The sequence below is a fragment of the Egretta garzetta genome, unplaced genomic scaffold (genome assembly GCF_000687185.1).
Source record: "Egretta garzetta isolate BGI_Z169 unplaced genomic scaffold, ASM68718v1 scaffold112, whole genome shotgun sequence".
NCBI lineage: Eukaryota > Metazoa > Chordata > Aves > Pelecaniformes > Ardeidae > Egretta > Egretta garzetta.
Window position 1 is genome coordinate 1,430,450 of NW_009258884.1, and position 12,452 is coordinate 1,442,901.

Genomic DNA, 12,452 nt, shown 5'->3' on the forward strand with positions numbered 1-12,452 from the left:
CTGAGCCACACTTCAGGCCAGCGAGCTGCTTCCTACTTCCTTCTGCTAAGTAAGAAGTTCTTAAGAAAAAAAACAAAAACCAAAAAGAACAAAGGGCTTCAGCACCATTTGTGCAGGAAGGATGAGTAAAGCATGCAATTCATGGGATTAAGGCTTAATAAAGTAACAAAAGAAACTGAGCATACAAAAGTGGAGAGGAAAAGAAACAGCTTAAAAAGACTGACACAAGAAATTCTGGAATGATCAAAGATGACTTTATAAAGTTTTATCTTAACTTCATTCTAAATATACAGAATAAAAAATGTCAGCTTCGGCATTTTGACATGGATCTTCTCTGCTAACATCACCAAAGTTAAGAGGGTGGCTTTCCCAACCGAGAGCACGTGCAATGCAATGGGACACTGGGGAATCCAGATGGAACAGCCTTACCATGAGGGACATGCAACAGTTTGTATCCAATCCGTATTCATTTATGTACATTTTAATGGTCCTGAAAGTTATGGAAAAAGCAAACCAGCCACCCTTCAAAATAAGAAGTTACCCTTAGGTCAGTCTGAAGTTAAATCAGGACGTGGAGAGTATTAAATCATCGGGTTTGGAAGTAATTTGGATGGACAACATTTGTGTTAAACTCCATTTAACATCACATTGTCCATCCCATATAATACAACTCAGACACGTAAAGCATTTTTACCTTACCTTAACATTTATAAGTTTGTCAATGAAACGTCTGCTCTAATATCCAAATTACTTTCAAAATTAAATAAAAACTTGTTATAGTTGAAAATGGATGTTAAAAAGTTTTCCCCCATTTTGAGTAATGCTGATTTTTAAACATATGGAAAGATGTGTCATTTTTTGTCTGCTAAAACCCATTCCAAGGGGTTTTTTCCAAGCTCATTTGGTTTTTTCTTCAGAGTACATCTTCTGTTGCAGTCGTTTAGCGTAGCTCTGGGCCATGGAGTTGATTATAGATAAGATAAAATAACAAACCATGACAATCACCAATTTTTCAAACATCCACGATAGCCAGTTTTCCCCCTGAAGAGACAAAGACAAAACAGAAGGAGGAGGAAAATTCAGATTAGTGGACAGCACAGTGGAGAATTCTCCATTTTCTGGGTGAAAGGGAAAAGCCTAACCTTTTTATTTATTTATTTATTATTATTATGTAATTTATCAAATTAAAAACAGGAACCAAGTGCAAGCTGACAGGATTCCTGCAGGTCTCCCTGTAAAGCTGACTTTAGTCCTTTGAAAAAACAATGCAGGAGGCCTTGCCAAATACACTGCGGGGCAGATGATGAATCCCTGATCATTACCCGCGTGCCAGCAAAGCGATTTATTATTCCTAACATTGTTTTGTCTTTGCTAACAATTCCCTGAGTTCAGAATTAGCAAGCCCTGACTGTCATTCCCTGTCATGATCATTGCAACGAAAACAATAAGGTCATTGGTTAACAATGGTTTTTTCCTAAACTGCATATACTGTGTTATCTTCCAATTAGTACCCGATTCTCCTGGTGTCACCAGAAGTTAACACCACGGCCTCGGCAGTCCCACTTTGAGCGTCTTCCACAGCGGCCCCTAACTTGTATTTTTTTTGTCAAAGGAGGGCAGCAATGCACTGCACAAAAATTACTTCAATGTGCATAAAAGGAATCTGCATATTTAGTTATTCCAGCCCAAGCCTCCCTAATTTAGTCTCCTTTTTGGTAAAAAATGGGCAAAGAAACATTTTATAAGAGCTACAAGGATTAAACGTGAAAAGTGGGTTAGATTAATGGATTTTATCTAAAAATGCCATAGATTCCTATGGAATCGCACGTCAAAGTTGCTCTGTCCCCACTGAAAATTCAGGGTATGTTTTATTAAAATACTTTTTTTTTTTCTTCCATGGGGGGACACTTCTGCCGCTTTGTACCGGCTCTCAACACCGTATTTTTCTTTTCCTTTTGAACAGTAAAGGCTTGGGGATTTTGTTTCTTATTGGCCGTTAAGCCACAGATCCTACCGGCTTCTCAAGTTTTGATGCTGCACACAGTCTGTTACCATTTCACGTGGAAATGCAACCTTTTTCTGCTTAAATTTCTTTCAAAATAGGCACGCTAACGTAGCGGCAAGATGTGCCCCTGGTCTTACTTCATTGTTTTCTTTATTCTCCAAGAGCTTTAAGTCCAGTTGCATACAATTACAGTATTATTTTTAATTCCCAGGCTGCTTTTAAAATGAGATTTTTATCTTTTCCCTGGGCCACTGCAAATCTTTGACAAACAGAATCAAGAGTTACATCGGTAAACCTGACAAGCCAAATGACAACTAGAGAAGGCAAAAAATTAACTGGGGAGGGAGGCAGAGAGGTTCTTACCTGTGGCACGCCACTGTCAGGCTTGTGGTGAAGTTTTATCCTCTGAGCTTCCAAATATTCTTGAAATGGCTTCTGAAGAGAAGTACCTATACTTGGAATAGCACTGATGCAAAGTTCATCCCAGAGAACAAGACAAAACAGGGGAGGAAAAAAAAAGAAAAACAAAAAACATTTTTTTTTTTTTAAACTTACCACTTTGACCCAAACAGAACAAAGTTCAGACTGAGCTACAGCTCAGAAGGGCATTGCTACTTGAGAAAGCAGATAACCACGAAATAAAGGGCATTTCAGCTTTTGAGCAGATACTTCTGAAAGGGACGGTTTTCCCCAGATCCTCCAAAAGTGCTTAAAAAGAAAAAAGTCTTTCCGAGCAAGCCAGTGACAATACACTGCTGGTAGCACAGAAAGAAGCTGTGAGCTGGAGCGTTTCCTTAAAGCCAGGGAGAAGCCAGCTGAGGCTGTGCACTGGTGCAGTGCTGAGAATAAAATGAATGACTTCTGAGAAGTCCCACATTTATCACCAGCAGTTCCTGTAAGAACTGGTTTGAACCGATTAATAAGGAAATGACTTGTGCTTGTGTCATCCCTCAGTTAAAAAAGAAACTGCTCGCCCTATGACTTGCCCCTATCTTCTCAAAGAAGACGGCCCCTTTCTCAAACTAAGTCCTTATTAGGACAATCTGTGCGTCATCCTTACCCAAAAAGAATGCATTAGCAAATTCTGCAGGCGCCTCCCACAAGTCAGTGATTAACAAAGGAACAAAGAAGGAACTATGAACCCTGTTCTGAATCATGCCATGGTTTATGGCAGATGACTTGCACAAAAGCTACAATACGTTACTAAACACCTTGTTCTTACATTAAGTTATAAAGATCACGGATACGTTTTTGGAACTAAGAACCCTCTCCTACCTCTCGGGCGTAAAGGTGTTAGCGCCGGACAGACTCACAGCAGCCTCCAACGTCCATTCTGCAAACACCACAGCCCGTCCAGGCTTTAATCAAAACCAACCTAGGTAATTTTTCTTTAAATCTCCACAAAATCAGCAGGAGGTCTGAGGAGCTTTAATAATTGTCACGACGCTTAAAAAAAAAAACCAAACCCAAACTTAAATACTATACTGAAGAGACTACCACTCGCAGCCGGGCTGGCGTGGTGGGAGCACACGCATGGTCCCAAGGCTCAATCCACACCCATGGACCACCGCTCCTAACTCCGGCCACGGGAGAGTTCCCATTACTGACAAACACCACTTCAATTTCAAAGAGAATGGAGATTTTAAATTTTTCAAGGAATTAATACGGTCGTCTACATTACAACACGTCACCTAAATTTCAACGCTTTGGTTTTCATTTTTACACTACTGCTTCAGGGAGGCTTTAGCAAAACGCGCTGCAGACACCAAGAAACACCCAGACAGCTCTACAAACCGATCACCTCCTCTCCCGCCGGCTGCGGGAGGGCCAGGTCCCTCAAAGGGTTTTCCCCAGTCTCCTGGTTTGACACACTATTCCCTTTTCCAGGCTAAAGCCCAAGGGAAAAAATCACACTTTTCTAATCTGCAGAATTTTTGAAAATGCACAGACCGAAGAAACAAAGTAGCTCATTCTCCTCCATTAAACCTATTTCCTTCAGTAGCCAGGGGCGAGTAATTTTTTCAAACATATTTAAAGAGATTGCTTCTCTCATGATTCACCATCACGGTGATACAAACGGGTGAGCAAATTCTGTGCCTGGACTGGTAAAACTTCAGAGACAAGAGAAAAAAGCAGGGACTAAGGCACATCTATTACACATTTTACACAAGAGTATGTCAACTTTTACAAATGATTTCCAGTTTTGCAAGCCCGTCCCTTGCGAAGCTGACTTTATTCGTGGTAACAGTTCTCCTAATGACTCGCTGATCGGTACGAGTCAGTTTTAAACCTGAGTAACATTTTGAGGTTTCTCTCTGTTTTTTTTTTTTTTTTTTAAATGACACTTGGAAGCCCGGAAAAGCTATTGCAAGTTAATAGTTTACTTTTAAAACTCCTGCATGATTATGAAATGAATATTTAAATGATGAGAGATGAATGATTAACAGAACGGTTGCTCAAATGCCTCCATTTTTTTCTGAAAACTGAACTAAGTCAGTGCCCAATTAGCGCTAAACAACAGAACAAAAGACATCAAAACCAAATTCAGGCGGCTTGAAGAGATCCTGGTGCATCAACACAGTATTTCAACATTTTTTTCCCTAAAAGTAGTCGGGGTTTTTTTTTTTCCTTTTGTGAGCATGACTAAGAATTAAGTCCATGAGATTCATTTTAGTAAAGCTATTTTGAAGAACTGTAAGATCCTGAATGCAAGGACCTTGGTTTCTAGAAGTCTGCAATGTTTTGCACATTCGCAGAGACTTTAATAGTGAAAAAAAAAAATTAAATAATGAGTAAAATGAAGCAGAGTAACATCTAGAAAATCATGAATCCACAGTACTGGGAATAAAATTCTTGAAATCCCATTTCAGTGGGACAGTACTGGTTGCTTGTACTCTTTTGACACAATTCAATCATTTAATCAACCAGCTGGCATATACGCCACCTAACACCCAAAGCGTAGACATCATTTTAGATCTAGAAGCCTTAAAAATCACTTTTCATTTGATTTAATTACAAACAAGTGAAGGGTGCCCCCCCGCAAACTGAGTGAAGTTCAACTCACGAACCCTGTTCTTCTCAAAGGAGGACTTGAGTGTAAATTTTCAAGGATGACCCTCAAGCCAGAGGCAGGTAGGCAGGCAGAAGGAACAGATTTGCATCATAATGCTGCGCCCCTTCGCAATGACTTTAAGATTCACCTTCAAAAGACTGCTGTAGTTTCAGGAGTCTAGATGCAAACCACAGGCGTATTTACACATCCGAGTTAAGAAGAGAAGATGCTGGAAGATAACCCTGTTTGCAGAAGAATCTAAACCCAACTCCTTGCATTTTCCTTTTCAGAATCAAGCCCATTGTCTTTCAAATAAAGAATATGAAAGGATAAGAAAATAAAAGGACCTCAACACACAACAGACCTTCGCTCCTCTGCGCTTTGTAGTCTCTATCTGCCAAAACAAAACACACACACAAAAAACCAACCCCAAACACACAACCTGCTGTCCCTTCTGAAAGGCTTAAAATGTAGGTCTGGGTGAGCTGCTTCAGGACTTCAGTTTAAAAAAATAAAAGAAAAATTTAAAATTAATTAAAATTAAAAAAAGGTCATTCACCAAATAAACACTGAAATACATTTCACTCCTTGCTATCACCGTTATTGATGAATTTTGCAGTTAATCAGCAATAAGGATGCACTGCTAGGAAGAGAAGTGCTGTTCTTGTGTACTCTGTCCTTTCAACAAAGTGTACTTGAAAAACAAAGCGACCGGCTACTCTTTTACCATCAGATTCAGAAAAAAAAATGCTTTGGATTTTTTTTTTTTTTAAGGAAAAAAAACCCTCCAAAGAAATTCTGCTTTGAAGAAGTTTCAGAAATAGTTAGCATTAAACACCAATTTTTTGTTTCAGTTCATTCTGATTCTCTGCTAAAATGGAATGTTTCAAAAGGAATTGAAACTGAAAAGTGACTTCCAAAAAATTGCACTACCCTTTGGTACAGCCTAAATGCATTAAAACCATAACATTTCAGTAAAAACCGTTACTTGCATTCCAATACTACAACCTAAACACCCATTAGGAATTTTGCTTCACTGAACACAACCCTGTTGAAGCCCATTTTCAGAAGGATTACCTGGTATTTGTAATTAAACAGATACATCTGATTTTTTTCTTTAATTAAGAACCAGAATTTTTATCCCAGTGAAAAATGATAAAGCTTTTTTCCAATCAATAAAACAAAACTTCACATTTATTTGAAGCACCACAGTGCAGGGATTCAGCAAAGCTGGTTTAGGATTCATTTAAAAATGACACCACCTATGTGCAGATTCAGTGCAGCAAGACTCCTAGAGCTTCTGCTGCAGTTACAGCACAACTGTGTCTATTAAAATACACTGTACGATTTATTAATTTGCTTTTCAAAGAACGACTGACAATGAGCCTCAAATGCATGCCATGAAGGGGCAGGGAAGATTTTTGGGAAACATTTTTTTAACAGAATCTTTGGAACTACAGGTAGGAGTTTTTTCAAATGCAGGTGGATGAAGCACCAAACCAAGAGGAGGGGGCAGGGAAAGAAAAAGGAAAAAGTATGTTCCCTATGACAGCTTAATACAAAGTAAGAAGTTATTCAGCACTCCAGTCAACTGCATTTTTACTAATATTAAAAATACTTCTTGAAAACCATTTAATCATATTTACACTTTTGAAAGGCAGATTTTTCATCTTACGAGATCTTTAAGCGGCAGGCTCCTCGAGTTATTGAGATTTCATAACCGATGCGTTTAGAGCTTGTGAACACTCAAATAATTATAAGCTGTGCTAAATGCCAAAGTACAGGTCTCTCCCAAATGCTGCGGTTTTGTATCAGCGCTAACATTTCACAAAAAAAAAAAAAAAAAAAATCAGTCCACAATTTAGGATATAAAGTTCCCATCTTATAAAACCTCTGCACATGTGCACATTCACCGGCTTTTTCAGAGAGAAATGTTAGAATTAGCAAATGTTTTCAAGAAACACCAAAGCTGCCACTGCAGAGCCACATTTTAGGAACACTGATATGGTGGGGTTTTACTGCTGCTGAAAGTTTCTTGTTTTTAAGAGGCCTCTATCAGCAAGTGATTAAGCAGCTGATTAAGCAGTTCTTAAACTCCATTTATTTTGATGGAAATTAAAAATATAAATAGAAGTTCAGTGGCATTCAGTTCCGGATTTTATACCCTATTCAGCAGCTCCTATGAACAACTGGAATCAGCCCCCGGGTCACGATGACCAAGAAACATTAAGCATTGCAGGTTTAAAAACGTGGAAGTGCATTTAATCATGGAAATAATAACCTGAGGGGAAACGAGAACCATCATCATCATCGCATCCAGGGGGCAAACGAGCCGCCAGGCTCCCAGGCCGAAACACACTGAAGCCCTGCTTGGAAAGGTGATGCAATATTGAGTCACAACCCCGTTTTATGGAGGATTGCCCTAATATCCACAGCTGCTAATTTGGAAAAACCGTTGAACTGTTAACATGGGGAGCGATTCTGTCACTCCCTGGCACGCACACTCTGTCCTCATCCGGACCCTGCTCAGGGTCCGGGGACAAACAGCGTTGTATACGTTTGCTCAGATTCAGCTATTTGGGTTAGCCCAGCTATAGAAAAACATCCTTTTAGGAAATGCCAGCACTACAATTCAAAATGAAGACAACAGCGGAAGAAATTTTGAAACAACAGAAAACCAAACCATGAGGAAAATATCATTGTGCGATTTGCCAGCACAAACCCCATCGCGCCCTGCCGGCCCGCAGCAAGCATGGCCCAAGGCCAGAGATTATCTCCTCCTACAAAAAAGGGAGTTAAGTGACACCCAAGAATGTGACAAAGGAAGGAGGGAGCGTGCTGGCATGGAGTCTTCCCGCCCCGTACCTCCAACTTTTTTTTTAAATAATTTATTTAAATCAGACTGGCTATTGACAGCTAGGCCAGAGGGCCGAAGCAAAGGCTTTCGCCTTCCAAACAATTATGCAAAACATCATTAAATCATCACACCCAACACCCATTCCTCCCACACAGAGTTTCTCTGTACTAGATTCACATTTCTATGTTCCCCGGTAAGAACACAAGAAAAAGTCCACCCTGAAGCTCAAAAGCAGCAAGGCATTCCGTAAAAATCTGGTTATTTCGGCCATCCCTCCCTCAAGAGCAACTGGAAGTTTTGCTCCAGCATGGTATCAATTTCTTTGAACGTCAGACATTTTATAAACTACTGAAAAAAAATTAGATTCTGGCAGAAATATTTTTATGCCACTGGACAATTAGAAAAGCTGATTAATTTGCGTACCGTGTTCACTGTCTAAACAGAGCACCTTTCTTCCTGCAAGTTATCTGAACCTTCAATGGTTAATTTTTTTCCAGACAGTGATCTAAACAGGCTTAACGGTTAGTATTTTAATGAGCTGTCATTTCCTGTGCTGATAAAGATTCTCACAGTATTTAAACCATCCATTTCCCTGAGGCTCCGCCAACCCCAGGACCCTGCTCGGTGACTCAGTGGACCTCAGCCTCCCGCCTGGCTCAGCCCTGGCAGCTGATGCTGCGGCAACCCTGGGCCCCGGCTCAGCCCGAGCCCAGCAAAGCCTGGGCTATCAGGGAGGCAGCAACCACAACCTTCAGCTTCTATCACCGCCACTTTGGCCTCAGAGCTTTTGGTGAAATTTAAGATGTTCTCTGGGTTCAGTGTTCTAAAACTGCAGAAAATAAATCTGGTTTATGGTCAGGATCAACAGAGACATTTGGGGGGTTAAAAGGCTCCTTAGCAGATTCACTTGCTTTACGAGTAAGAAAGAAAATACCTTATTTGAAGATTACTAAGCTAAAATTGTTACACATTTGACGTCATTTCTACCTGGAGCTACACTCCAATACCCACGTTAATCAAGCTGCCTGCACAACACTTCTTTTCTTGGGACATCCTGTTATATTAAAATCGATGTTTTCAAAAAACAGGAATTGCAACATCTCTGAACTGCTGGTTCTCAACTGCTCAATACTGTTCTTTGTAAGGAAACTTCTATTTGTATTTTAAAGATACGGTTTTGTACACAATTCAGAAAAAAAAAAAAAAGCTTGCTTGTTCGGAGGTAAATCCTACAAGCCGTTTGCAAATAAACTTTTATAATTCTGTTGTGATCCACTGGAAGGTTTTCAACACCAAGGCTACTCAAATTTCATCCACAGCTGTGTCCCTTTTCAAGACGCTAAAGCCTTTTTTGTGCGGGGCTGACCCATTGTGTACAGGGCGTATTAGGAGGGCACAGTCCCACAGGTTTCTGATGTACCTGCGGGAGGAGAGCCATTGATGTATTGTACCAAGAACCGTCAGGTGTATGGGTGTAGCCTTCCAGAAGCATTTCTCTCAGGAGGTTTTGAAGTCACTGCTCAGTTATCCACGTTCTCAGCCACTTCAGGTTCTTTTTGGCTGAATTCTACTACACAGGTTTTGTTTTGAGTACTGATTAGAACCTAGTTTTTCAAAATATCCTTTAATAAAGACGCCAGTTCAACAGGACATGGACTTTAGGCATACATGCGAAACAAAGGGCCACCATGTCAGGAGGTGTGGTTGGCAGCTCACGCCCGGCTCCTCCGATGCCGCTCTGCCCAGTGCGGAGCGATAGGAAGCAGCGATGAGGCGGCAGAGGCCTCGCCACGGGGTCATACCCTGCTGAGGGCCCCCCAAACCCTCAGGCAATCGCATGGCACAATGTGAATCAAAAGAAGGGCTCTTCCCACCCCAGGACAACCGATTTCTGGTGCAGCCCTTTCTATCGCTGCAGCTTCTTGACTTACATCCTCAAGAAATAACCCAAACTTACATTGTAAATTATTTTTGAAAAAAATGCACGATCTTGAAGCAAAGTTTCCAGTTACATTAGTCACCGTGATTTCATTTGTACTTTTTTTCCTGAAAGGAACATCACGTTCCTTACAAGAATCAACTGAGATTAAGTTGTGAAGCAAAGAATTATGGCACAATAAATAGCAGCAAACTGGTTTGTCAAGGCAATGGCTCAAGTACCTGGCCTGCATAGCTGGTAAGCATGAGAATGCGTTCCACAAAACCCACCAGGTAAGGAAGCCTTCGGAAGCACTGGTATTTTGGAGTAGATTTTCAGGTCCAAGTTTCTTGAGTTACATTTCACACTGTTAACACATCTCACCCAGAGAACATGGCGCTAACAAATTAACTTTTAAAAACCTGTGGAAATATGCCATTTTTTTTTTTTTTTACATGCATTTCACTGGCTTCTATTTAAACTTGCCTCAGTTCATTAATTGAAAAGATTAGTCTCTACTTCTCTTAAAACCAGCAAGGCATCCTTTGCCACAGGCAGTGGCTCGCTCGTTCGGCTAAGACGACAGCGTACCTGGTCTATCACACGGGCACTCCTCAGTGTTCCTGCCTCCCCTCTGAGTGACCACCTCAGCTCTGTAATTAAGACCTTCTGCAGCCTACGTGAGTTTATAATGAACTTAACAGCAGGCAGAGGGAATCTCTCTGCCCGAAGGGTGGGATTTGTCCAAAAGGGATGCGGCCGTACCATTTGCCACTGAAGTTCAGATGCTTCTGAGGTGAAGGCCACGTGCTGTCTAATGCTACATAAAACATGTTTACAAATTTTTTAGATGTCTATTGAAGTTCTGGAGTTATTAGCTCATTTTCACAAAATAGGAACAGAGCGTGCTGAATTAAAAAAACCCAAAACAATCAGATCGTTTTCATTCTGAGCATTCACCCAGACTGATGGCAGACAGTTTTGTGGATGGTGTGTGCTTTGAGAAAGATTTCTTTTACTAGTTTTCTGGGAATTCTTAATCCACATTTGAAACTGCCACTTCAAAGAAAATATGATCGTGCTTAAAAGCAATATGCTTAGTGTGACTTCATAAACAATCCTGCAGCTGTAGGTAAAAAAAAAAAAAAAATTAAACGGAAAGATTTAAGAGCCAAGAGAAAACCCACAACACACATGATAATTAAACATTGTAAACGGGCTAGGTTTGGCCTAAAACCAGCAACAAAGTATTTTACAGACGATCAGTAAGTCAAACTCCTCTTTAAGTGACAGAATACCAAACTCTCACACAGAGTCTTTCCTCACAAAAGCTTATGAACCTAACACAACCAGAGAGAAAACATTATCCTCCTCTAGCCTTTTAGACAGCATGAATACAGCTTTAAACTATTAACTGGTAGAACAGGTTGATAATTACCAGCCTCACGTGAGCTACCAGTATCTCTGTAATCCTCGTCAGCTTGGATTTCAAGACTCTCGCTAGCTTCAGCTTCTTAAATCCACCCGTGTCCCCTTTTCTCCAACTAGCTCCAACCTTGTTCCTTCCAACGCGGCTGGCGCAGCACAGCTGGCACTTGCCCCACTGCTGCCAACGCCCACCCTTCGTACCTCGTATTTATTTGTACGCTAGCGACCACCAATGTTTTCCAAATTTTTTCGTAAAGAGCCTCTTAATTTCCTGCCACATTTTCTTTTCCTTTGCTTTCTCTATTTAATTAATAAAAGGAGTATTTTGTGATCCTTTTATAACAGACACCTAGACAAAACTGTAAAATCAAATTACCCTAGATTATATTAAAGAAAGCCTGGTTACGGCAAGCTTAGAGCGCAATGCCAGCCGCATCCAGGAACAGAAGGAAACAACTGCTGAGCTATGGGCAAGGGCTGCAGGTGAATCATTTCTGCTTTTTGACTAAGACTTGTGTAGTTATCGAGAAATTCTCTCTGGCCTATAAAATCAAATATTCCTCAGACTTTATCTCATAACTTAATCTTCTGTCTAGATTTTAGTTGTCCTGTATATTAATATGTTCATTATCTTAACGTATTGTGCTTAGACATTTCCTATTGTGTCAGAGCAATATCCCAGACAAAAAAAAAAAAGTCTTAAGTCATTTTGTCAGATAGAATTTGATTAAAATAAAGTCACCGACCATTAAATAGAACTATATTTTAACTTAATAATAAGGGACTTAATACAAGCTATTGTTTAATATGTTCTATGCTCCACTCTAAAAGAAATTGATGAGGTAATGCTAGCAGACAGCTTGAGAAAACTCAAGGATACCGGGACATTCCAAAAATCTTACTGTCTCCCGAGAACATTTTTTAACTCTGACATCAACCATCTAATAAAATCTGAATCCAGCAGAGGTCTTGTGAATGTATTCAAAGTAATTTAATGCAAAATTATCTCCAAGACATATGAAGTCGGAAAAACCTACTAGTTTTGGCTCAAAGATTTGCAGGAGAATAAATCTTTGGAAATATACCTGACCTAGTAGCAGTGCCGACCGAAAGTTAGTAACAAATCATCTGGTGTGACAGATCCTAAGAAAAGCTAACTAATGGTGGTTAAAAGTAGCCACATTCCTCTCCT

The 12,452-nt window shown here is 40.2% G+C and overlaps 1 protein-coding gene across 3 annotated transcripts in view; it reads right to left on the reverse strand.

Annotated features, from left to right (window-relative positions):
* Nucleotides 1-296: 296 nt before the first annotated feature.
* Nucleotides 297-12,452, reverse strand: part of VMP1 (vacuole membrane protein 1) — a 67,461-nt gene continuing 55,305 nt past the window's right edge. For all 3 annotated transcript variants that reach the window (XM_009633932.2, XM_035889580.1, XM_035889579.1), the window contains 2 exons: nucleotides 2,369-2,471; nucleotides 297-1,041 (listed from right to left, as the gene is read on the reverse strand). In XM_009633932.2, the coding sequence (XP_009632227.1) occupies nucleotides 898-1,041; nucleotides 2,369-2,471 (247 nt within the window). In that variant the 3' untranslated portion in view covers nucleotides 297-897. The remainder of the gene's footprint in view (nucleotides 1,042-2,368; nucleotides 2,472-12,452) is intronic.